The 26,763-nt window shown below is 39.4% G+C and overlaps 1 protein-coding gene across 1 annotated transcript in view; it reads left to right on the plus strand.

Moving 5' to 3' along the window:
- The window catches only part of LOC127466297 (uncharacterized), a 60,874-nt gene that overhangs the window by 12,605 nt on the left and 21,506 nt on the right, over positions 1-26,763 (plus strand). The window contains exons 12-42 of the mRNA XM_051776967.1: positions 554-835; positions 1,824-1,979; positions 2,450-2,634; positions 3,090-3,272; positions 4,129-4,220; positions 4,406-4,575; positions 4,857-5,020; positions 6,085-6,160; positions 7,265-7,445; positions 8,514-8,669; positions 8,860-8,993; positions 9,114-9,272; positions 9,527-9,761; positions 10,194-10,405; positions 11,210-11,398; positions 12,294-12,433; positions 13,815-13,977; positions 14,089-14,175; positions 14,670-14,804; positions 15,195-15,314; positions 16,024-16,241; positions 16,476-16,669; positions 17,261-17,563; positions 18,210-18,439; positions 18,835-18,987; positions 20,502-20,750; positions 22,744-23,094; positions 24,018-24,149; positions 24,937-25,086; positions 25,536-25,652; positions 26,396-26,569. Coding sequence (XP_051632927.1) covers positions 554-835; positions 1,824-1,979; positions 2,450-2,634; positions 3,090-3,272; positions 4,129-4,220; positions 4,406-4,575; positions 4,857-5,020; positions 6,085-6,160; positions 7,265-7,445; positions 8,514-8,669; positions 8,860-8,993; positions 9,114-9,272; positions 9,527-9,761; positions 10,194-10,405; positions 11,210-11,398; positions 12,294-12,433; positions 13,815-13,977; positions 14,089-14,175; positions 14,670-14,804; positions 15,195-15,314; positions 16,024-16,241; positions 16,476-16,669; positions 17,261-17,563; positions 18,210-18,439; positions 18,835-18,987; positions 20,502-20,750; positions 22,744-23,094; positions 24,018-24,149; positions 24,937-25,086; positions 25,536-25,652; positions 26,396-26,569 — 5,490 coding nt within the window. The remainder of the gene's footprint in view (positions 1-553; positions 836-1,823; positions 1,980-2,449; positions 2,635-3,089; positions 3,273-4,128; positions 4,221-4,405; positions 4,576-4,856; positions 5,021-6,084; positions 6,161-7,264; positions 7,446-8,513; positions 8,670-8,859; positions 8,994-9,113; positions 9,273-9,526; positions 9,762-10,193; positions 10,406-11,209; positions 11,399-12,293; positions 12,434-13,814; positions 13,978-14,088; positions 14,176-14,669; positions 14,805-15,194; positions 15,315-16,023; positions 16,242-16,475; positions 16,670-17,260; positions 17,564-18,209; positions 18,440-18,834; positions 18,988-20,501; positions 20,751-22,743; positions 23,095-24,017; positions 24,150-24,936; positions 25,087-25,535; positions 25,653-26,395; positions 26,570-26,763) is intronic.

Below are 26,763 nucleotides of genomic sequence, written 5' to 3' on the forward strand. Positions count from 1 at the left end.
TGGGGTTTTTTTAACTGTGGGTTTTTTATACCCCTCCTCAAGGGACACTTGATGTATTGAAGTAAAAATAAGTGTTTTCTGTTTTCCCATTGTGGTTGCTTTAGCAAGGTGTGCTTTTCACTGCTACAGCACAGTTGCCCCAGACTGGTGACACTCCTCTGTATAAGAGATTTAGTCATAATAAGAGCACTGTCACTCTACTGGTACCATGAACTACCCAAGAGAGTTATAACCCAGCTCTTGTTGAATATAGCTCAAACTGTCCCATCATGTGTAAATGAACCAGTACCCGAATGGAAAAGGATTTTTATTTTGGACTGAGTTTTACATAATCAACCAATTAATTTTTGTGGAAAGATTTAATACTGAAATATCCAGTACTGGATGCTGCATGAGGTAGAATGCTAAACTTTGTAGGCTGCTGGGTCTTATTTGGCAAATCTTTCACTGTTGGTTGCATCTAGTTGTATTTTTTAATTTCTGCTTATAGAACTCGACGTGGCTTATGCAGGTCATTGCCAGGCTTTTCAAGGCTGTAATTGCTTTTCCCTAGGTTGGTGTACGATTGGAGAATGCTGAAAGTCTGGTACAGAAGGTTTGGGGGCAGAAATCTGCTTCTTTCAGTGACTATTTTTTTGGAACCACTAATGAAAGAAACCACAAATCAGAAAACCCAGTGGAAACAGCAGAGAAAGTCAAGCAGAGGAAGCTGAATTTGAAGCGATACAGCCCTGCTGATCACCCTGTGACCAAGAGTGGGAGGCCAAAGCTGAGAAAAACAAACCAGAATTGTCTTGGTAGAAAGTACAGTAAAATGAGTGAGTTAGTCAAAAAGGTAACTGACTCTGTAGATCTTGGAAAAACTAATGACATTCCCCAGTTAAGCTGAGGACCTCATCTTGCACTGGACTCTGTTACTGTGACCCCTTTGCATAAAGCACATGTGTCCTGTTCTGCTCACTTGCAGGAACTCAGCAGCTGCCTAAAATACAAAGCAGCAAAGAGCCAGATCTTCAGTTTTTCAGGGTGCTCTATTGTCTCAAAACAATGATTCTCAGCCATGGGAGTATGTTGCCTGTGTTTTGGGCTTCCTCTCATTATTTTGAGCTCTGATCCCCTTTATACTGATGTCCTGTTGTCTATTGACTGCTTTGGCACTGTAAACAGCTGCTTGATGTTAAGTTCCTGTTGTTTGTGATCTGACTTCCCAGTTTGATGTTGGATGTTACATTGACCCTTTGTGAATTTACCCGTATTTGAAAAGAGCTATGTTCTATGTACATAACAGGAAAGCTCTGAGAACTGACTTCAGTTGTTGCTATGTTAGCTGGAAAACTTGGGGACCATGATTTATTCAGTTTGTCTTAGATCATCTCTCTTCTTGGGGCTCATCTTCTTCAGGTGTAAGCTCATGAGCATGTGTGTTGCTGTTGTATTGATGCATAAGGGGAGAAAATGCAAAATCTTTACTTCTTAGCAGTTTATTTAGCAATCATGGCATCCCTAAAGTTGTATTGAGATTGCATTTTTCAAAGCTTCACCTCTTTGTGGGTATGGATTGCAATACCTCTCCTTTGCCAGTCATCCTGTGACTGGACATGATCTGTGTTCATAGTGGCAGTCAGCTTGTGTGGTGTGGAGCTGAAATTTAGCTGGAAAGAACAGGTACTAAACCAGGGCCTTAAGTGGTCTTGAAGTATTTGTAAAAGGGAGCCTAAAGGGAGTCTCTTTACTAAGAGCCTGCACTGAGGAATTGTCTATTATGAGTTTGAAAGGAAATTATAACATCATTCTCTTTGATTTCTTTCTTTATCACATGTCAGTTCACTGAGAGAACGGTGAGAAAGGAGACACTGAAATGTGAGCTAAGCATGAAGATCTTTGGAAATGAACTTACCTTCTTAGATTGTGAAGATTTAAGAAAACAAATGAAACATTATTCCTTAAATCTGGCTGAGCTGGCTGTCAAACTTCTGAAGGTAAAAGGAACCTTTTTTCTATTTGAAAGTACATATCTTAAGAAACTACTTTCTGACAGATATGCAAAAGATACAAAGTATTAATTATTGTTTCTCTAAATTGAACTCTAAAAAGTCACCAGTGTATATTTGGTTTAAATATTCATTAGTATATTTACATTCAGTACATTAGGCAAGGACTTGTTGTGTCATCTAATGGCTCTTATCTCTTGCTTCTCTCATTAAGCATTCTCTCATGCTTAAATGAAAAATAATTCTTTCTTTAGCTGGGGTAGGACTAGTGTCTAACTCATGCCATGGCCAGATGCAGGCTTTGGGCTGCTTTCTTCCTGATGTCCCAAATCAGCTCACTTAAAAGCATTTTGGCAGCAGACAGATGCAGTCAATAGTCATAACTGGAAAAACTGCTGAATGCTGACTTTATTGTGCAAAATAAAATTCTGGGGTTTGTTTGTTTGTTTTCACCACAGGGTCAGGAGGTCCAGTTTAATAAAAGGATGAGTTTGGCCACTGAAGAATTGCAGTTTCCAGCAATTTCAGGCTTTCCTGTTCAGCTGGCAGTCAATGCCTCGGCAGCAATCAACATAAAAATCAGAGGGAATGCGGATTTCAAACAACACTCAAACTTCTTTCTGAACGGGTATATCAAGGCAAGGTAATAATTGCTGCACTGTGTCACTTCCACATATTCCTGATGTCAAGTAGCAATTCCTGATGTGGAAGTTTTCTGTGAGTGTCCCTTGTAATCAGTTAGGAGATTCCTGAAGAACAAAAGCAGCCATCAGCCTGAATGGTGGCCATGGTGTGAGGGTAGCAGTGTTTTCCTGTCCTGCCTGTCTGATTTTGAACTCTGTTGCTGTATTTCATGCTCAAGTCTTGGTTTAAATCCCTTACGTAGGATATATAGTAAAACTATACTTCAATTCATATTAGAACATGTATGTCTGTACACACAAATTTTTCAGTTATTTCTGAAACAAAATAGCTCATTATTTTAATCAGAGAATATATTGTGTTACAGCAGCAAATGGTTATTGAAGAGGTTTAAATTAAGTGCTTTAAAAAGAAAATGCTTTTCATAGAAGGATATGTCTCTGAATCTTTCAACAGTGCATTTGTTCAGCTTTCTGTGCACATGGGAACTGTGGGGACTGTGGGACAAGCTGGCCTAGGCTGGTTAACAGGAATGAGGACATCTACTAGTCTTGATGGGGGAATCCAGGTGAAAAAAGGGCAAGAGCTCAAAGTTTTCTTGAACACTCCAGAAGAATCTATGGAGATAATTAATTTCAGGTAAGATTAAGCAAAGGCATCACCAAAAATAGTAATCACATTAACTTTCTGGAATCAGAACTGAGCTGACAGGCTCATTAATAGGGAAGAAATATATTTTGTCAGAAAACAAACTGTTTCAGTCTGACTCATAATCCAGATCTGTCATTCAGAAAAAAAAGAAGGGGAAATTATTTGGTGCATTTTGCATTATTTTACCATAAAAACGCACATTCAAATCAAAGCTTTATGATAAAAGATGTAAAATATTTTTTTTCATACTCCCCTGTTTCTTCCTTCTGAATGCCAGTGCTGCCTCTGGAACTTTAGTGTCATAAGAATCTGGTTCAAGGTATTAAAATGGTGGAGGAAAAGCTTAGCATTGCTTCTGCAGATGGCATTTAGCAATACCAGGTACAGAATGCCATTTACGGAGAAATTTGGAGTACAGTAGTAACAAGGTGTACTCAAACCCTTCTGGTGAGTTTTTAGTGAAGTTTTGAGGTTCTGAAAGAACTTCAAGACTGAAACAAAACTGGTGTCCATACATAGCCTGAGGGAAAACAAAGTCTCTAGAAGCCAGGAAGTGAGTGGAGTTCAATAAGCTGACCACAGCAAATTGCTCAGAACAGAGAAATCTAATACTGACTGTGAAGAACTGCAGATGAATTCTCAAGACAGTGACAGGTCACACATGGAAACTGTGGATAAAAATCAGTGCTAATGAGTAGAAATCTAGACTGACCTTAGCAGAACTGCCTATTTCTTGTTTTTCACATCTGGGAGAAGGTGGCATATAACTGAGAATTTTGTTTAAATGTTGTTGGAACTTCAGCATAATTGTTTTTAAGTGACTGTTCACAATTCTTGGTTGTAGCTCTAAACTCTACTTCAGAGGGGTGGATGAGACAGAAGAAAGAGATGTTTTCCAAGACCACACAGACACCCGATCTTGCACCAGGGAGGAAGGTGAGCCCAGCTAATATGTTTGTCTCAGAAAACCTGATCATTCTGAAAGATCCAAATCAGATAATTTTATTCAGTAGAGTTCATTTTTTATATACTAGTTCTAAAAGGTCTTCAGTGCAATGTTCCCTTGCATGTTTTCTTTGCTTGTTGTTCTAACTGGACGTTCAACTGTTGTCTTCCACCAGTGTCAGAGATTCTTGGCTGGCAGCTCTGTTCTGAAATGTCATACCCTGCCCTAGCCAGTGGTTTGGTTTTCCCCCTCGCTGGACCTTCCAGAGTGGCTGTCATATTGACAAAGAAAGACAGAGGCCTGCAGCAGTACGTTGTGGAAGCTGCATATAACTATATCCCTCAGGTACCTGTGGTGTGTTGTACTCTGGGTTTAATTTGAGTTTATCACTCTGATGACAGAGTGGTATATCTCAGTACTGCATATTCAACCAACTGCATTTCATGGTTTACATTATCATTATCATTAATTCATTCCCATTTTAGTGGGAAAATATGTCAAAACCAAATTACAGATGCTGATTGTATACAAAGCAGCCCACACAAACAGTCTGTTGTCTCAGTGTCATAGACTGTTTTGTAATTGCCTTGCCAGTGACTAATGTGGTTGTCTTTTCTTTCTTCCAGGAGAATTCATGGATCCCAAATGAAGCTGTCTTTCGCTTCTTCATTGGCACTCCAAAGTCAGACTTGAAAAGGGATGTTGGTGTTGATCTCAGTTTTAGTGTCCCACAGAAGAAACTCAGAATCCAGTTTATACAACCGAAGAGAAAAATCGAGATTGACGGTAAGTAGGTTTTTCAACTAAGAAAGTGATCATCAATTAATATCAGTTAGGAGAACTTAATTAGAATTAGCTGAGAAATATTAATATATTTCAGTCAATAATCTAGTGCTGAAGCTGCATTTTTGTGTGTTAGGCATTCAATTTACTGCTTTAGGTAACACCCATTCCCAGGGGATTTTGCATCTTTGGTAACACTATGTTGCAGAGTCAGAGGTTCAGTACCTGGTTAATAAACCCATGTTAGACAAGAAAGCTGCTACCAGAGTTGATGAAATTAAGGCTAAAGAATGTGGTTGCCTTGCCCTGTAATCTTGTACATATGCTGAACTGGCCTTACTATTTTGATTTGCTGTATTCTGTTAGTTATGATATGAAACTACTTGTTGCCAAATCAATGAAGTAGTGACTATGATATTGTTGTGCATTCTAATAAAAAGTAACATTTCAATCACGGTGTAACATAGAACACAAAATGAACAAACATGTTGATAAAATATAAACTGATAAATACATGGTAGGAATATGGGCAAGACATTTCAGCTTCTTTGACATACTGGTCAGGTGATGTTTTGTGTTGGTGTATTCTACCAGATCACTTATTTAGAATTCGCCCCTTCATTTATTTTTGTTTTTTGATCCTGGTTATTTTCAAACGGATTACAAGGAAGATTTACCTACAGTGTGCAAAGCTTTGTGTACACACTGTTCTGAGCTCCTGAAATGTCTCCACAGCACAACTTATAAGTTTTAGCACAGACCTAAAGGAAGTGTATAAATCAGTTCCAGAATTAACTTGGATTTTTGGAGAAAGCTTTGTTGCCTCTTCTCAATTAATAACCTCAGAATGTCCTTTCAAAATGACAAGTGTATTCTGAGAACACTTTGAAAAATGCCTGTGCAAACTCTGATCCTAAATTTTTTCCTTTGAGCTGATATTTATTATGTTTTTACTCTGTATATATACTGTTTGTAACAATAGCAACTGTCATCTTGGGTACAGTCTTATGAAGCACCACTGAACACTGTGTGCCCAGAAAAAGTAAACAGTTTTATTTTTCTCCAAGGGAGGATTGAGTTTTCTAAAAATTCACGAATTGGACACCTGGAGCTGATAGTGGATGACCGAGACGTGTATTACATTAAGGTATGTTTTTAGTTCCTGAGCAATCCATCAGAGAAATTACCAGTTCTCTTTTTTACATATTTTTGAGATAGACTCAGTGCTAAATGACTGTGTTTTAAAAGCTTTTAAAGCATGGCTTCTGCAAGTCATCTAATGCAATTTTTTTCACATTCAGATGTATTCAAAACCTTGAGGTTCCTTGCAGCATAAATTCAGTAGAGAAATTCACACACACTCCTGTGGCCTTTGGTCACAAAATTTTTCAGACCTGTATTCTGACCATGCATGACTAGTTCTGAGTAAGCCCAGGCTAATCTCCTCACTTCTGTGGACTCTGTAGATGTAAGAATCTCTAAGGTATCGTTATTTATTACAGAAATTGTGGGGGGGCAGAATAAGCAAGAGAATACCAATATTTGAATGCTGAAATGAAAAAGCAAATTAAAATGCAGGTGGGAGTTTATCACTGAAACTCTGCTGACATTTTTGTTTAAATTCCAGGGCATGAACAATTTTTTCATTATGCAGTTGATGCCCACAGCAGGATGCCATGTCTTATGTGAGCCTCCAAAGCCAATTGGTTTCAAACACTCTGTATTTTCCTACAGTGAGCATGTTATTTACCAGATTTTTTTTTCCTAGAGTAATATTTCAACAAAGACTTTCTGAATGTTTCTCATGAAACCAAACACTAATTAGCATTGCAGACTGTTGCATTTGCATCTATTTCAGCCTAAATCTCTGTGAGACTGCCAGTATTTTCAGTAACACCATATTATTTTTTGGCCCAGTGTTGCAACATTCTTAGTGGTTTCAGTCACTACTAAAACCAGCAGGAGCTGAAGGAAATAGCATCTCACAGCACTGTGATTTTTGTGTAACTGGAAAAACAAATCCATCCTTCCTCCTCATTATTTACTAATGGCAAGTTTGATGGTTTGAGGGGAGGTGGAAGGTCATTTGTTGGGTGTATAGAAAAAAAAACACCTTTTCTTTCTCTTCTTGTCTCATTTCTGAAATGCCCAAGTCTCTACTATTGCTCTCTCAAAGCTTGATCAATTTGTGTTGTTGAGTGGCTTGGCATTTGATATTTTGTTTGTTTGTTTGTTTGTTTGTTTATTCTAGGGAATGACAGATTTGCAGGTGCTGAGTGGAGAGCAGAGATACATGACCCAGCTGGAGGTAAAGCTGATAAAGCAAAGCAGTCCTGTCATTCTGTCAGGAAACATCACTAAACAGCTTGGCAAGAAGACAGCTTTCTCAGTATCCCTGAATAATTTATTGAAGGATGCTGCATTTCTTTCAGGTTAGAGGACAGTAAGTATTTGACATATAAATGCAAGTTCTGGAGCCCTTATATGTTAGGGTTGCCTGGTTATCGACACCTATTCCTAAAATTCCTTTCAAATCAGTAAAGAGTGCTTTTTACAATTATTACCCTTGATCATAGAATAATAGGAATTACAAAATACATTTTTAAGTCTGCTTTGAGTTAATGTTGAAGAGGGTGGAGGAAATAAGATATAAGGAATCACTTAACAAAAACATGCCAAACAATATCAGCTATTAGGACATTTCCTGTTTTCACTTTTGTTAGTATGGAACAGTGCAGAGATGTGCATTTGTAACTAAATGTTTTTTAAGATCTGTAGTTCTAAAAATGTTGAAACTTTTTTTTTCTCACTAGCACACTAAAAGGAAAATATAAGAGAAAGGTATCAGAAAGGGCTTTACTATTTGTATAACATCAGTTCGTTAAGAAGTAAATTAATACAGTGGAATAAATCAGTAATTTAAATCTAAGGCTCTCGTTTTTTCTTTGGTATTCCTTACTGCAGCCTCCATGTGGCAAAGACATTGAAATGCACAGGATTATGCAGCATTTTCAAATAAAACTAACTTTTACACAATGCAAAATGCCAGTTTGATTTTTGGGAGATGATCTCTTGGTGAAATCCTTGTCCTGTTGCGTGGACTGCTGGTGACTGCATCAAAACCAGTTCTGGTCCGAGTTCAGACTCTTGTCCCTGAGAACTGGGCTGCACCAGCGATGCTACTGCAAAGCCACAACCTTGCTCTGACTTTATATAGAGGTCAATATCCCCATGTTCACACGTTAGGTCTTGGTTAATTCAAAGATCAGTCTGTTAGAAGCAGTATGTGAGCAGTGTGTGGTACAGGCTCTCGGTGTAGCAGAGAGAGGTTGAACATCCAGCTCTGCCTCTTTTTTCACCTGCTCACTGCACGAGGAGTTTGTCGTGGTGGGGGATACGGAATGAATGCAACTGTGGTTTTCCCCATTGTAGCATTCCTTTTAGTAACTAAACTAACTTCAAGTCCTACCACTGCATAATCACTTCTACTCTTTTTGTAGCACTTCTGGAGAAAAAGGTGGAAGATAAGCTGAGACAATACTCTTTGGAAGGGGAGACCTGCCTTCCAGGTGTTCTTGGAGCTCACGTCATCGCTCTTCTCCAGCAACATGAGGACCTGTGGTCTCACAGTTTGAGGATAAAGTATGGGATCCTAGGTACACTGAAAAAGAAATGTGTGCTTTCCTTTGGATTTGTAGGATAAATCAGCAATAGCTGTAAAAGTAGACAAATCTCACTCGAATGTTTTTGAAAAATGGAAGCCTTGAAGCCAGTACCAGACTTATAGTTTTGAAAGTTTACTTCTGATTTATTTGAATTGGTAATTTTGTGGTTTAACTTGAACAGGAGAGGCAAAAAATCCTCGTCATGAATGCAGTATGAGGCAAAATATTAAAGTGGAGACAGGTGCACATGGAGTGTACAAAGTGGATATTGGGCACGAATTTCACTGTGTGCAGACTCCAACCTACAATCACAAGGTAAATACTGGCCCAAGCACTTGTGTGCTGAGTGTCCTTGTGTCACTTAGGTACTGAGGGGCTCAGCACATGTAAGAGAAAGCAAAATTCACAGGAAAAATGCAGTTTTCTGTTCTTTAGGTTCACCTGAAGCATGAAGCGAGTGCATCTTGGCTTTCCTCCCAAATGGAAATGAATTATGGGAAACACTGGGATGAAAAAAACAACAAGAAGAAACTGCTGTACAGCCAAGCATTTAAGAACAGTTCCAGTCCATCTGTAGTCAGCTATTTCATGGAGGTAATCATAATTGTTGAAGAGTAAGACCTTCACTTCAAATATCCAACAGACAAAATAAGAAAAACAAATTTAAATTAATTTATTTATTAAGACCTTTTTTGTAAATATGGTATGTATTAATAATACAAGTCAAGTACCCAGAGCAGAGGCAGAAGCTGTGACCTTCCTGCTACTCTGTGTATATGTGTGTTAAATTAGACAGTTCTGAAGGTGGGATCCTGTTTTTATTTAAATTTGCTTCACTTGTTTTCCAGTTTGCCCTGCAAGTCCTGGAAAAACAGGTGAATTACAGAACCCAGCTGCAGCACTTGCACACCTCTAAGGTGTATTTGCAGAGCAGCACCAACTTTGAGGTGCAGTACAATGACCACATGCCATTTGTGGCTGGGCTGCAGTGGAAAGACGGATCCAGAAATGGCCTGAAGAAGTGGGAAGGTGAAGTACCACCAACCATTTCCAGCCTGGGATTAGAAAAGCAGGCATTGGAAGGTGCTGCTGGGCTTTTCTGAGGTAGTTTTGCATGGGTGTAACAGAATGAGGGAGATGTTGGTTGGAAGGGAGAAACCATGAGGTTATCCAGCCCAGCCTCCTGCTCAAATCAGGACTGGTTTTGTGGCTTTGTCCAGCTGAAGTTTTTGAAATCTCCAACTTCCCACAGCCTAGCTGGCTGGCCTCTTCCAGCAATTCCATTTATTAGCAAACCTGCCTATGTGTTACAGTGTGCCATATGTTACAGTAGTGAAGGACATTAAATTCATTATATACCATCCAGAGATTTTAGTAACTGGAAGAGACTAGGTTGGTAGTAGCATTTTAGCTTCATTCCAAAACCCCAGCATCTTATCAGCCTGGTTGCTGAGTTGGAGTCCAGGTAGCTTGAAATCTCATGTTTCTGTCAGCTCTAATATATGTTCTTTCCAGGTGGGTTAAATCTAGACACCCCATGGCTGTATCTGTATGCAGCTCACAAACTACATCAGCCTCAGAGTTCTGCTTATTTACTGACCACCGAGCTGACAACTGGAAAAGCTCTCTCCATTAAGAATCTCGTAGTGGAACTGTTCTATAAAGATCAAGGCATTGAAAAGGAAGGCAAAGTTCACATTTACACACCAGCTACCACATACCTGCAGGTTGGTAACACGGTGCTTCATCTGGTGCGTGGCTTTGATGAGAGGGCTCTGTGACAGCTCTGGCACTGTCAGCTCACTGCAGGAGCTGCTTTTTTGAGAAACTCGTGCACTGTGTCCCAGCTTATCAAAGGGGATCTCAAGATGCCTGTGTTCTTCTGTTCTCTATGCTTGAATGATAAGCTGTTCTTCTCCAGAGCAGTCAAATCAGCACAGCCGGGGCTCTGTATCAGCTTTGAACAAATGTTAGGACCATCAGCTCTGCCCCTCTTTGGAATGGGTATCCATTGCTCCCTGGGCAAAGCCCAAAACATGATGGCAGAATTCTGCCTAGGAGTGTACACATAGTCATTACTGTTTTGAAGTTCTTACCTCCATCCCTTCCACGAGCTAACAGTTTCAGGAAGCTGGAAAATTGGATCATCATTGAAAGAAATATTTAAAATTTGTCCTTACTGATATGAAACAGCTGAGAGTGTCTTTCCTTTAAAAAGTAGGAACGATAGCCAAACTGCTAAATTAAGAGCCCAGTGATTACCTGAATTCACTAATTTTGAGGCACTGGATTTAAAGGCCTGAGGAGAATGTAACTCTCCTCTTCCTGGAGAGCTTTTTCTCTCTCCTTTGCTTAGAGAGGGTAAAATAAACTTGGAGATCTTTGTGACAGTTCAGAATATTTTCATAAGTGGAAAAGCTGACACACATTTCTAATAGTTCTTGCAAAGATCACTCTTTCACCTCTGTGCTGCTGGCACAATGGAATGCTGTCTGTCCTAACTAAGCCAGACTAATGTCTTTGTTTTTCAGGCATCCACATTTAATCGTCTCGGGAGGAATGTTCTGCATAGCTATGGTGAAATGATCTCTCTGTGGAATCAGCTTGTGAAGAATGAGATTCATTTGGAGAATAATGAACGAGCCAAACTTCTCTGCTTTAAGATAACAAGTACAAAACAGGAATTTAACTTCACAGCCAGCTATCAGAATCTGCCAACGGTAAGAAAGAAAAACAAATGGAATTTTTTTTGACTCGGCACTGTGTTTTTTTTAGTTCTCCCACCTTCCTGAAAGATGTTATTGTTAGTGTTGAAATTTAAACACTTCTAGGGCTGCATCTATTTCTGTCTGTTTTGAAAGGCTGCGGTGTAAAACTAGGTTCAAAAAGAAAACAAACAAAAGCTTGTGTAGTGTAATTTGGAGTACTTCTCACCTATTTGGGAGGCCAACTGCAGACAGAAAGTCAGAGAGGAGGGACAAAGAGGGACTACATGACTAGAAAAAGAGCTGTAGATGTGATTACCTACCATTTGATGCAGAGGTATGACAGGTGTGGAAGATTCTACTGTCTTGGAGAATCGGAATCTCTTGCCTGCTAAGTGAGCAGGGTAAGCCTGGGTTTATGTGCTATTTTAGGTTCTACATCCCTTCCAATCTTAAAATAACTTTTGCTTTGCTTGATGTCTGTGGCACAGGAAAGGCAACCAGCAGTTTCTCCTTGAAAGGGATACTTCGATGAGTTACTTTGGTCCATTTGTTCCTTGCAGGAAGTCTTAAATCCACAAGTGTTTTTCTAGACATACCATTGAAAATCCAATTAGTTTTTGTTTGACAGTGTACCAGAACTCGCTCATATTGCAAATAGGTGACACTTAAGTGATACATTATGGGGCATTTTTCTTCTGCTGAAGTCAGTTTTCTACTAATGTCCCTTTTAATCCAATGTAAATGGAGGTCTGGATTTAACTGCAGCACAAAGGGGCTGATCTGTGAAATGACTGCCTTGCTGCAGCCTGTTGGGCAGTATGGTTTCTATATTGATGTTCCTGAATATGAAAGCAATAAATCTGATGCAATTGTCCTTTATTCTTCTGGTCTTGTGATTTGAGTGCAGCCGAAGAAGACAAACCTTTCTGTGAAGATTGTATGGAGAGATTATAAAAGTCTGCCTGTCATACTGCAGTTGGAAGGTCAGATAGAGGAGCTGAAGAAGGAGAAGATGCTCTATCAGAAACGTGGAATCCTCCATTTCAGGTTCAGTTGTCTTATTATTTCTATCTGTGAAGAATGTTTTGGCCTAAGTTTAATGTGCATTTTGATGCTCTTGGGGAATGTTCTGGGCTTTACAAGGTGAAAGTGCCACATGCACAAAACCTGTGTTTTGTCACATCTGGGTCTCTGGACTTGCTCAAGCACAGCAGCTTCATGGGGTGGTAATTTGTACTATTAGCTTTTGCCCTCTTTATTGAAATGACAGTGAACAAAGCTGTCAGAGGCAACAGGCCATGTGTACTGTGACATGTTTGTTGGCAACAACAAACCATCAGGTTTATAGCCTCCTTCCAGGAAAACAGCAGGATTTATGGTGTGTCCAAACTTGGAAGTCATGAGAAGTTCCAAAATCCAGATCTGATCCCCTGTGCCATCCAGATGCCTTTTTCCTAGTCCTTGGGAATAATAAAGCCATTCTAAAGCCAAAGATATCCTCTTTAAAACATGTGACAAATGGTCTTGTTTGGATTTTGGAATGTTTCCATTTTCTGATGAGAATGAGTGTACTGCTTCCAGATATTGGCTGTCCCTGAAATTACCCATTATCAAAACACAGCTTGAAGGCCTTGGGAAAAATGTATGCTCAGATTTGAGGCATCTGGATCACCTCCAGGGACACCTCAGCTTTCTAATAGCACAGCAGGACCAACAGGAGTGCACAGGCTGCCCTAGGAGCTCCTGTACAGCTTGGAGGTAGCTAAAAAACTGTGAGGCATCCTTTAAGTAAAAAACTACATAAATGAAGAATGAAGAGCTGTACCAGATATCCTGGCATGTATAAAGGCAGTCCAACATCTGCTTATAAAAGTTTGTGCATGTTTCCAAGATATCTGACTAAGTAAATGTGCAGAAATATTTACTGAAGTCCATAAACATTACACTGAAGTAGTAAACTACTCCAAGAGCTATGTAGTGGCTGAACATCTGTTGCACAGGATTCTTGGCATGCAGATACTGTTTCTACAGAAAGCATAAAATGTGGATAGTGAGATTTTCAAACTTGCCATAGGCTTTTGGACACTGTCCCTGTTTGAAATGAAGTCTTGGCCCTGTAGGTATATGAAGTGTATGTGCTGGTTGTGCATGTCAAAATTTTAGAGCATCACCCTTTCCAAGCCTTTTCCAAATCCAGGGTGGAAACTCTTTAAACACACCAGAATTTCTGATAGTTTGTGTGAGGTTGTAATTATGCTCTTTAATTTCTTAAAGGTCCTGGGTTTATGTGTTTTGCTTCTGTACCTGACACCCTGCTGTATCTGCAACTGAAAATTTTGGAGTTCAAGTTGAATTGATTTCTTTTTGTAGTTGTCTATTAATATCTTTTTTATACTTTGTTTATTCCTTGTTTGTTTTTTTTTTCCAGGCATCCTTTTAAAGTGCCCTTTCTGCAGAGCTTCCTTCTGCAGGAGACTTTTACTGTTGACAAAAAGCAAAAGCACTATTTCATGGAGACAAAGGTTTTGATAAATGGGGTTGAGGAAACAGTTCAAACTCTTATACTTGGTTACCAACCTGAAAATCCCTATGTGAGTTTTCCAAGAATTTCCTTTAATTTGACATACCAAAAAATTCAGCAAATTAGTGATTTACTGCAGGTATCTTATGTTCCTGCATTTCCTCTCAAACTTTATTTTTAGATTTGTGCTGGCCTAACTCATCCTTATAACCACAAGTTGTTCCCCAAAGATGTTGAAATATGCATTTTAACTCTAAGTCATCAAAATGTGAGTAAATTTCCCACTAAATTCAGTAGAAGGAGAGATTCATTATCAGTTTATTTACACTTTATTGTCTTTTCAGGCCTAACTTGCTATAGGTCTTTAGTTCCTCACCATGTAACTGCTGCATCCAAAATGTTCAGAGGGTGATTATGTGCTTGGTACCTCCTTAATTTTGTATAATAAAATGTTGCATAGTAATATATGATAAGAATACTTAATATATTATTTTTAGAATATTGTTATACATGGATGTTGTTAATAATAACAAGTGCTGGGATAGAATGGATTCAGGGGTCTCACCCTTATCTAGCTGTATCTATTCATCTTTCTCACCAAATATAGGGGTTTTCTCCTGCTTTTCTAATTTCATTCTGAGCCACAATGTAATACCTCACAACTCTGATTTTTCGTGATGTGGAGGGATGACTCTCTCATCTTTCATAATATACAGGGTTAATACTCAATGCAGTTCCCTTATTCCTATTCTTAACATGTAGGTGAAGAATGAATTTGAGACTATCTTGAAGGTGAATAAAGAAGATGTCCTCAGCTTCCTAGGGAGGTATCAGAACAAATCCAGTGAGGCTGATTTTAGACATCTTTTGCACATGGATATGACACAGTCATTCCAGGTATTTGTGGTTTTCACTTTTGGCATTTTATTTTTTATGTCTTGGTGACTGTTTTACTGTATTGTCTTTAATACCATAATTGTTTGATGCTGGTAAATGTCCTAGTCCAATCAAGTCCTGGCCCTGCCAAAGACCCTAAGTATCTCATCAGATTAAATTATAATCTGTATCAATAATATCTCGTAAGAAACACACAGACCTTTTGCTTTCATACTTTTTAAACTGCATTTGGTTTGTTTTTCAGTACCTTTGGATAAAATTGGTAAAATTTTATACACACATTTGCTTATGTGCATGTTCCATCTAATGCTGGAAGTTCAGACACTAATTCACATGAAGCAGTTGCTGGGAATGCAGTGCTCTGTTCTGACGTTTTACTTTGTCAAATAGCTTGAGTTTCCACAGGCAGTGGGCCTCAGTGGGGAGCTGTTTTCCAGGCAGAACAAACTGGAACACTTTGACTGTGGTGTGAGTGTAAAAGCCATCATCAACAAGAACGTGTCTTCACAGGTCAGTGCCCTGGTTTTACAGCCTTGTTGCTTGGACCTTGTAGCTTTCGCAGTCCATACACTCAGAGCTGTGCTGAGTCTCTGCTCACATGCATTAGGAATACATGGAATACAGCCTGGGAGCTGTTAAACTTCTTGCTAGGAACTGCTTTGCAGCTGCTTTTCAAGCATGGGAACACAAACCTATGTGTATACCACATAGTTGGTCAACTCATGGAACTCAATGAGTACCGTGGAGAGGTATGAATTATTAGGGAAATGGTTAACTTTTGTGGTTAGAGGTTTTTCTGGCTAGATGGCTACCTGTGGTTGGAATAGGTGGCTTGTGTTTTGGCTGAAATTCAGAAAACTCTCAAAGTTAAATTAAATTGTACTTAAAATTCAATGTAGTTCACAATTTTTTTGTTGACAGCTCTAGCATGGTGACAGGGTTGAGATAAGGACAGGGAGATCACGTACCCATTATCTTCACAGACAAAATGAACTCAACTTAGGCAATATTAATTTAGTTTATTGACAAATAAAATTAGAGTTAGATGGTGAGACACAGAGATGAAAACTAAAAACTCCTTTTCCCCTCTGCTCCCTTCCCTGGTTTTGCCCAGTCCCAACTTGCTGTCTGCAGTCTCCTTTCTCAAACTGATGTTTCAGTATTCTGTGCTGTAATCTGAGACCCTTAATGTCCTGCTCTTCTTTTTCTCTGTGTGCAGGCCCAGGCAGCCCTGAGGAGTTATGGTGAGAGCAACTTCAATGGCTCTCTTCACCTTCACTCCAGTGGAAGGGACATGCTGATGCTGGAGCTCGATGTGAACAATGAAAACAGGAAGAATGGCAGAGCTGTTGCACTGAGGGCTTTTCTCCATCAGACAATCCTGACAAATCCAGAATCGATTCAGCTGCAGCTCATTGGCAAAATGTTTCCATCAAGGTAGAGGAATCAGAATCTTGGTCAACTGAGGAACTGAAAAGTGTTCACTCTGGAACAAGTGCTCACAGAGCCTGTGGAGTCTCCATACTTGGAGATAACCCCAAACCTGGTCACACACACTCCTGAGCACCCTGCTCTCATTGACCCTGCTTTGAGTGAGAGGAGGAGTGCCTTGACCGTCATGAATTAAGCACAGTAATATCTTACTAGCAATTTTTATCTCTGTCTTTTTAGACTTCTGTTATCTTCTGAGTTGAAGCTTAATGAAAATAGGCTTCACGTGGATTTCATGGGAGCCAGGGAACAAAAAGCTGGTTTGGTTTTGTCCCTAAATGGAAGAGTCCATCATACATTTGCTGGATTAAAGGCCATACCTCACCTTCTTTCTCTGAATGGATTACTGAAGTGCAAAAACAACATTCATGATGGTACTCTCTTGCTTTGTGTTTTGTTGCTGTTCTGCAGCTATCTAAGGAAGCTTCTTAATTTTAATGTATTCCTTACTGAACTGCATAAGGCATCCAGCTCTTGGGCAAAATAGTGGGTGGCTTCTTTCCTCTGCAGGTCTTCTGAAATAGGAGGGGGCTTGACTTGAGGCTCTTACTCCTCTGAATGGCTCCATGGGTGGAGTAGGTCACTGCAGAGCTCTAGAGGGATTGTTTAGCCTGGAGTTACACAAGCAGTGGGTCACAGTCCCTCTGTAAATTTTCCTTCAGAAGGCAGTGCAGTGTAGCTCACGGCCTAAAGGCACAAGCAACTAGGTCAATGAAGTGAAACAGCTGCCAGAAATAGTATTATGTAATTTGTTTTAAACACAAACACTTCTACTGGTAGAGAAACTCTCAACAATAAAATGATTCACTCTCTAGATTAGGTGAAATTATTTGTTACAATAAATGGAAATTAATCTCCTTCCTCCTGGTATTAAATTAATGGTTATTTTTTATGTTGCTTCTAGAACTGTGGTTATTTCTGTCCCAAAGGACTCTCTCCACAGTAATAACTTCTGCCTATTACAGGTAATATCAATGTGATGGTCAACAAAACGCTGTATGGACTCCATCTCAGGAACAGGAATGTGTTTGGGAATGTCACTGTCCACAACATCACTGTTGCCATGTTTCAGAATGGCAGTCTGGCAATCCCAGTGGAGGCAAGACTGAAAGGGCACCTGGAGCTGAGTAAAGAGATGAAGAGGGGGCTAGCCAGCTTCCAGGTGGATGAGAAGGCTCTTTCTGTGGATTTTTTCAATATCATGAGTCATGGGCACAGCAGAGTCAGTGGGACTTTCACACATAACATCGACTTCTTAAAAAATGCAGGTAAACTCTGACTTGATTGTGTGGTATGACAAGGTGTCAAGGTGAATTTATTTACATGACTGAAGACCAGTGGAAATAGATGAGTTGCTTTTGCTCACACCAGAAAGAACAAAATGTGATCCAGGCTTGGCAACATTCTTTTTAATATTGTTGAGAAAATACAATAAAATAGACACAGAACTAGTTCAAACAGTTTTAAAGTACTTCAGGGTAAATTATTTCTCTCTTGTATATCTGTATTCCTGCAAGCTGATTAGTTCCTTCAAATGTAGTTTTATGCCAAGTGTTGCTTCCTAAGCAAAACCATGGGTTTTGTTGCCATAGAGTTTTTGATTTTTTAATTTTTATAGGCTTTAGAAGTAGTTATGTAGTGAATGTAAATTTTAAAGTAGCTGTGTTATCCCTCACCCTTTAGCACAGTAGTTTATACATTTTCCCAACACTGTTCCCCTTCCCATATCAATTCCGTTAATTCCATTAGCTTGTTTGACTTCCCTCAAGGTAGGCCTTCATCATGCCCCCCCTGACCTGGGGGGCAGATGAAAAATTATAGAAAGCTTCTTTTGATCTATAATACATCTTCTCTGTATTTTATAATGACAACCCAGAAGTGCTGTGTTGATTTTGCTTCCTTCCCTGTCAATAGGATTGCCATGGGATGGCATTCTTACTGCCAGGTGTGAGCGTGGCACAGGAAATCACACTGTTGCTGTAGCCCTGCAGAGTGGCAGGGAAGGGATTACTGTTGAGTTTGGAGGGCACAGACTGGCCACAGAACCTCCTAAATCCCAGCTCTCTGTGAGCTTAAAGCACAACATCTCAAAGATAAAGGAACAAGGGATCCCTTTTATTGTAGAGGCTGCTGGCTATTATGAGGTAAGAGTTCTGCCTGTGATTATTTAATTTTTTGGCAGAACAATTTCTAATAACTGTAGGCTTTGCCTTGGGACTATATATATTTATTTTAAAAGCTGCTGCATTTTTGAGAGGTACTGAATTACTGGGTGAAAGAAAGGTGTTTTCTGGCTTCTTGTCATACTGTGTACTTGCCATCTGAAATCTTGGAGCTCAATCTAGAATAAATGAGATGCTGCATTCAGTTTTCATTTAAGTGAAGTGCTTAAATGAACAGATGTCCTGGTACAGGATTGCTTGGCCACTGTTCTCTCTATCTGCATTTCTGCTATAGACTAAGAGACTCTGCCTTTGCCAGTTGTTACTGGGATGTTGTTGTTTGTTTCTTTCCATAATTTGGTTTCTTTTGTGCATAGAATTTCACCACAAAGATCGCTGCAGGGATAACAACCACAGTGGAGAAGGAAGAGCTCAAAATTGAAATAGAGAAGGAAATCACTGGCAGTGCTGTGGAAATTTCTCTCTCGCTTCACCATGATGTGGGAACACTGATGGACATTGTTCCACGTGTACTAGAGGTTTGCAGAAATCCCACCATATATTATAGTGTATTTGATGTAGTGTATTTGAATGCTTCACATCTCAGCTGTTCAGTTGTACCCTGGAGAGCAAGCTGGCAAGTCAGAGGGAAGAGAGATTTTTGTCAAACAAGGCCAGTAGCCAGTACAGAAAACCTAAAAATTGTTTGCTTAGCAATAAAGAGCAGGTTTTTCAAGAAGTGGTGGTAAGAAAACATTTATGTCATGAAACTGGAGTAGGTGTTTGCCCAGGCACAATAACTTGCAATCTCAGCTTTTCCATCCTACTGCTTACTTTCTATCCTAATATTTGAAGATATTGTTCTGTCTTTACCTACACTGATAATATTTGAGCATAATAAGGCACAATTAGAGACATGATACAGATCTACTAAACTGTTTTTCTTTTCGAAACTGAACTTTAACATTTAATCTTAAAACTATGTTTTGGTATGTTCATCTGTTTTATCCTTTAGCCTTGTAGCTCTCTCCTTTGAATTTTAGTCCTCTCTCCTTTTCTTCATGCTCTGAACGTGCTTTGTTTGTAATGCCAACAGGTTGCTTGCAGTGGGGAATCTGCTAACAAACAACTTTCTGGCCTTTGCAATGGTGCAATTGCATTTCATCATTTTGAGGTACTGGTTTAATTTATAAACTCTGCTGTCAACAACATACTGTCTTAACTACTAAGGGACTCTAAGTACTCAAAGGGTCACACGTAGAAATGGGTTTGAGCTGGCTGGAAGTTTTGCATGCACTTTCACTACTGTAATGTTTAGATTCAAACAAGCTATTTCTCCCTCAAAACCTGTTTTAGCTCAAGTCTCCAAACTTTATCTTCTACCAGTCAGAACTGAACTGGGTATCAATGGCCCTGTCCTGTTACTGAGCAGCCAACCTGACAGAGGAACTGGGCAAGGGAGCATGGGGGGCACAAACTGAGAATTTCAGTTTATTCCTTACTCTATTTTCTGCTCTTTCTAGCTAACCATTTGTTTGTGAAAGCCCCTGTGGCTCTTCAACTGTTTGACAAAGATACACCTTATAAGGGGATGTATTCTTAAGAATGTGTTAAAAATGTCTTCTGTGAGTGACATCACAGATTGCATTTGTCTCCATAAAGACAGTAATCACAGAGACTCTGATTTCTGTGTGTGATTTATCTGGTATTAGTAATTGTTTTAGCAGAGTTACGGATTTGGGTTTTTTTCCCTATTATTTCTATTATGGAACTTTAAAGATATTAAGCCATCTCTCCATTTGTTTAGGCATTTATAAACATGTAGGATGAACACAAAATGGTGTAGGGAAATAATTCTCTTCTCTAGTAACATGAACATTTAAAACCAGTATGTGGCCTGACAGGAAAGCAAAGTTGACAACAGTTTTCTGTAATTTTTCAGACTCCAGCAAGAGTTTCACTGAATGGGTCAATGTTTACCAACAACTTTACTGTCATCTTCTTTGGACATGTTTCCTTTCATGACACGTTTGCCTGCCTGCAGCTCCAGGGCACTGCCAACATCCAGCCTCATCTGGAAATCCATTTCCAGCATTCTTTGCCTTCACTTCATTCTCTGGGGATTGCCAGAGAGAACCAAGTGAAGGTGTCAGCCCTGAGAAGTGACAAGTATAAGGGCATCCTTGGTGTTGTCCTTGGGCCTTGCAGTCTGAAAGCTGATGGAGAAGTGACCCTGGCAAGCAATGAAACCCAGTGGGTACTTACTGTCAGGAACAAGTGTGTCAGTCTGGAGGTAAGTCCAGATTGTTTTCTGCATGGTCTGTAGTCTGTGATTTCAGATCACGAGTCACAGAGAACTGTCTCCTGACATTGTTATTTATGGACAGGACAATTTCGGTCATTAAAGTTGTTTTGGCAGAGAAATGAGTCGGAGCATTCATGAGGGAAAGTGTATTTGAAGATGTGAATTTGGAGTAATACAATGGTAGATGTTACAGCTGTTGCCATAAAATAGTTGTTTAATAATAGCTTTTTAATTAAAATAAACTTATGTCCTAGAGTCTAGTGAAAAGCATGTCCTTTCTGTTTGAAACTGTGGAGGTATTTCAGGAGTTAAGTTTCTTTTTCTTCTGCATTACTTATGAGAAGATTGTTGTAGGATTTATTCTTTCCCCCCAATTTATTTTGTTTCTGTTGTTTCACTGACAAACTTCTGATTTCTCTGTGAAACAAGCTGTCTTGTATGGTACTTTCCAAAAGCAGATTGTTTCAGAAAGAAGAAATGCTTTGTCATGAATCAGGAACAAATTAGGAAGACAATTGCTTTACCTTGTGTTTTTTAAGTAGTACACTCTTTTCTGTTGCAGGAGGTGGGATTGCCTCGTGCAGTGGTCTTTGGGGGCTCGTTTCAACAGAACATCTGCAACGTGGGCTTGTTAATGAACCTCCAGTGTGATGGCAGAACAGTTGATGTGCAGATAGACACTTCCTGCCAACACGAATACACACTCCAAGGGATGCTCAGGCACTCACTTCCCTGGCTCAGTCAGCTTGGGCTCCCTTTGGAAAACTCTGTTTTGTTCTCTGCAGCCACAGACTCCGCCACAGAGGGCATTTTGTTGCTGCAGGCTGGCAGATGCAGACTTAAGGCTAGAGGAGATCTCTGTATTCAGGATAAAGCTGAATGGACACTGGAAACAGAATCAGAATGTCAGCTTCTGCAGGTAGGTCTTGGAGGCTTTTACAGAGAATTTTGGGATCAAATGCAGGCCATGTAAGGTTTTAGCTAAAATAACAGTGTTTGAGTGTTGGAAAGGCACTCTAAAAGAACACCTGTCTTAGAGCATGAGGCCAAGAAGGTGTCTCACAGATCCTGTTCACAGATGTTCTCTCTAGACTGAGATCAGTTCAGTCTTTGCTGTTTGTTGCCTTCACAGACCGAGACTGCCCTCTAAGGCTCAACAGCAGCATTGGTTTGAACTCTGTCAAAAATATATTCCCTGGTCTGTCTGTTTATATCAAAGTAAAAATTGTGACATTTCCTTGGTTTTTCTGTGTAGTCTCACTGACTTCATTGGAAAGAATGACTCTTGCAAAATCGGGGGGGTTTCTAGATGTTCACAGGCATTTATGTTTTGCTTTCAAATCCCCACATTGAGTAACTTCCTCAACTACAAAATAGCAACATAACAACAAAAGTGACAGGAGCCTGAGTATCATCCATAGGGAAGAGGGAATGAAAACCTCTTAAAGTATTAAAAACAGTAGAATTTTCTGTGGTTTTGCAAATCCTTTGCAAGAATGAGCAGAAACACTTCATTGGGGATGCTGCACAAGACAAGTTTGAAGTTTTAGTATTAAAAAAAAAAAGTTGTTCTACCACCAGATGCAAGAATGTCTGTTAGGCCTATTATTTTTTGTGGGTTAGTTTGAAAATTGAGATTTGCCTGGTCTGAATGAAGCAGTGAATGTTCAGTAAACTTTTCCAGTCTGAAGAAACAGACATTTTGTATTTTTGTAAATGGAAAACTTCATAAAGATACAGAAGTTGTAAATTCTGCAGGGCAGCCCTAAAATCTTCCCTCAGGCCTTATTCAGGCAAAATCCCAATCTTTCTTGTTGAGAGGGAGAAAAATGGCAACATGGAGATTGTAGGTTTTGTCTCTGATACTGTAACATAAAATCTCCATTTTTGTATGCTGAGGGAGAAGAAAAAAACCTTAATACACACCTGTATTAAAGTGTATGTATATTCCAAAGGAATTCTCGTTTTTAAATCTCAATAGGATCTCAGTTTCCCAACTCAGTCACGGCTCACAGGATCCATTCAGAAAGACAAGTGCCAAGCAGAGCTTCTCTCAGTCCTGGAAACAGGAGGCAAAACTGCCCGTCTTGAAGTGAGAGCAGAGTGCAAGCCAAAGATTACTCTGGAAATTCAGTTCAGGCATGACCTCCCCCAGCTGAAGGAAATCCCAAGGGAAAATGAGCTGTCCATCACTGCACGGAAACAGCTGAAATATTTTCTTGGAATAGGAATGAAAGTGGGTGCTTGTGAGCTTCAAATGAATGGGGACTTTGACCCTGAAAAGAAGCTTCAGTGGAAAATGCTTATAGAAAATAAATGCCAAACAATTCAGGTATTGAAAAGAATTTATTGCTTTACTACTGCATTTGTGCATCTAAAGCAGGATCTTTGTACCTACCAAAGTTAAAAGACAATAGTCTAAGGATTTCAGTGGTAGCAGAGAAAAGTAAAACTTATCTTCTTTTAGTGTTACATCTCACCTTTAGAGCCAGTTATTCACTCTATTTTCATATGGTGCAAGCCAGATTTCCTATTAATCAGTACCTACAGTTAATGGACTTGCTTGTACTAACTCTGATGTGTTTTTTTTTTAAGCATGGTTTTAAAGCAGGGCTTTAATCTTCAGAAATAAAAAGTATTCAAAATTCTCTTGGGCTTTATCAGCAGTAACAGTTTCTCAGCAGTTTGACAACCAAACTCTGAAATAGTATGAAAATATATGAAGCAAATAGATAACCTTCAGATCAGAAAATTGAGTGTACAGAAAGTTTGAGAGAGATGTTATCACAGAATAATCTGTAGTTTCATTATACAAGCCAGAGTAAATCTGAATATACATAGATGAGATTCACCTGCTCTCTTCCAAAAACAGAGCTGCCATAATAAACCTTTGTATACTCTTTGGTTTCACTGGAATTATGGATGCTTTGGGCCACTGGAGCAATTCTAAGCATAGAAAACTGAGTTTTCAGTTAGGCAGGAAGAGCTGCCATGTTGTCCTGTGTTCTGTTTTTTTCTGGCTCATTTATCAAATATCATCGGACATATTGCAATTAAAAAAGACAAACTGTAAAAAATATAACAAAAAGCTGTCAGGATTCCTGAGGCATCCTATGGCTGTGCTGCCTGATATACCTCATTTTACAGCTAGGTACTATTAAAGCTACTATTAGGAACTAAAAGTTTCAGGGGTTAGGTGTTTATGTGGGTGAGTGTAAAAGTGGTGAATTTTAAAATTTGTTTTTTCTTTTACAGGATCTTGGAGCACCAGTGAAAATTGATGGGTCAGGCTACATTCTGACAGATAAAATGAACCTGGATTCACAAACATTGATCACTGTTGATGAAAGTAAATTCCAAGGACTCCTGATACTCAAAGTCACTGATGTAAGTATCCTGCAGGCTGTCAGACTGCATGTACAAATTACTGAGTTATGTACTCTGGACTATTTTATTGGGAACAAATAGTCAGCTTTTAGTAAAAAGTACCAGAATCAAAATAAAATAAAAAATAAAATCTTTGGAAATCTGGCACCTGTAATGTGCAGTAACAAATATACTGGATAATAGGATACAGGCTCTGGTACTTCCTGAATCACTTCCTAGTTATTCTCTTTGTAAATTTTGTTGTTTGCATTGTATTATTTGATGTTCCTTGTGTCACTGTGACTTACATTGCAAAATAATAGGCAGGGATTAATTGAGACACTGCTGTTTATTTAAGTAAGACAGTACACAAGATAGGCTGTGAATCTCTTGCTTTCCTGTTGACAGTTAAACTGTTGATGGTTTAGCTTTTCTTGTCATCAGTGCAGGAGAGCAGAGAACACACACAAGCGTCTTATTCTTTGTGATCATTCACTTTCTTGTCCTAACTGGTAATTTCTGCATATTTCTGCCACAGAGAAACAAGATAGCTAGTGGGAGTTCTTTGCCACCACAGAGAAACATTTACAGGTTTTCTCCTCTCAGCTGAAATATATATATTTTTTTTATCCTACCTAGGCTTGATGTTTCTTTTCTCTTTCCCTAAGTGTAATTTCCCTAAGTTCAATGCAATTTATTTTAATTAATATTAAATGTAGGACAGAGAGATTTGCTAAATTTCTTGTTTGAGCTCTGTGTTGCAGCAAGCTTTGGGTTCTACACATGCTATGCTGTGAAATATTAACAGGAAAGGCAAGAGCTGGATGCAGTGCTAACCCACAACATTCCAGGAGCTGCTGACATTGGCATTCCTATGAAGATGTTAATTGATGTGATATCAGAAAAAAACAGTGACTTCTATAAAAGATTTATTCATTTCTGTGTGAACAGCAAGCAAGTAAGTGTCTCTTCCATGTTAGCAAGATGTGAAATAGAGGTTAAAGTGAGCTAATTGATTTTGTAAATATTGTTTCTCCATTTGAGATAGGCCCCTTGTGCATGAGGCCCCTTTAGGAATACCCTGCAGGGGCTGGTTTGATTTTAAAGGCCTTAATTAAATAAAGGCAGTATCTTCCAGCCATTCTTTCTGTGCAGTCACTCCTACAAACAAATATGACAGCAGCAATGATCCATGATTCCCACTGGCAAATTGTATCAAACCTTTCTTATCCATTATCTTCACTTGGTGCAGCTCAGTCCCTTTTACAGTACAATTCTTCACTGTAAAGTTTTCCTCATTTTCATAGTTTTACTCTAATGTGTTCAATAATTATAATTAATCAGAGAAGTCTCAATATCAGAGATGTGCCACAGTTAACTTTTGTCACGTTTACTTGGACCGAACAGATTACAGAAGAACTGTACTTTGTCCAGAAGTTGGATGTTGTGTCTCTTAACTACAAACTCACTCATAACTTAGAGGTGCTGAAGACTTTGCAAATAAAAGACAGGATTGAGCTGCAGGTAAGTTACCAGGCAATGGCAAGGGAGACACAAATCCAGCCTGGAATGATGCCCTGATGGAAGCAGCAGCTGTAAAAGCGAGATGGCAAAGGACAGCGGGTGCAGATGGGATTTTACATGTTTGCTCTTTAGGTGGAGAGGGGAGTCTGGCTGCTCATTTTGTTTGTTCTTGAGGAGAGTCCAGAAGCTCAGCTTGCTCCTGAGGTGTTGAGATAATGCCTTGCTAGACCAGAACTTTCCATGAGACTGAGAGACTGGAGGTTGGCTCCCATGTGTGGGCAGCCCAAGCTCGGCCGGGCTGGCAGCCTGCCTTGCCTGAGGAGGGCAGTGCAGTTCAGCTCCTGTGCCTCCTCTGTCCCTTCTACAGACCGGGCAGAGGTGAGTTCTGGTGGGATTGCACTGTTTACATTCCAAATGGTATTTTCTTCCCAGGCTCTGATTACCTGGCATGTTTCTTTATCTGAGAAACACAAGCCTGCAACACAAAACTTACTCTTTATTAATCATGTAACTGCTTGAATAGCATTAAGGCACGGCCATACTGGAGAATACATGTTAAAATGCTGAATTTAAAAACAAAAGGGACATCTGTAACTATGTTGTGTTATAAAATTTATTCAGACAAGATGAATTTTTTGACATATTTGAGATGACACTGCCTCAGCTAAAGAAAGAACCCTGACCAACAGGAGCTTTAACTTTTACTAAACTCTCTTTTCACAATTTACCTTTGTTGCACACAGGCTATCTTGAACCTGGAAGTCACCAAGAGTTTTAGTATGAAAGTGCTTTATGGTACTCACCTAACAGTGCTTGAAGGACAAATCCAGGAGTTTGAAACAAGTACCAACATAACAGGGAATTTCCATCACACTTTGCCATGGCTGCTGCAAGCCAGAGTCCCACCATCTTTACAGGTAGTTTTGGTTTGGCTTTTTTTTTTTTTACACAGTTATTATCCTTTATTATGATGTAGTAGCCCATGGTTTGAATGAAAACTACCATTTTGTGAGGTACAGGATGGAAACTGAGGTTTTCTGGTATTTAAAAACTACGGACAGCTAAAACCTGACCTACTGAAAAAGCAAATTTCTTACTGATTGCTTTCTGA

Source organism: Manacus candei, unplaced genomic scaffold (assembly GCF_025592945.1).
Source record: "Manacus candei isolate 608988 ecotype Guabito, Panama unplaced genomic scaffold, ASM2559294v1 h1tg000002l, whole genome shotgun sequence".
In the NCBI taxonomy this organism is placed as follows: domain Eukaryota; kingdom Metazoa; phylum Chordata; class Aves; order Passeriformes; family Pipridae; genus Manacus; species Manacus candei.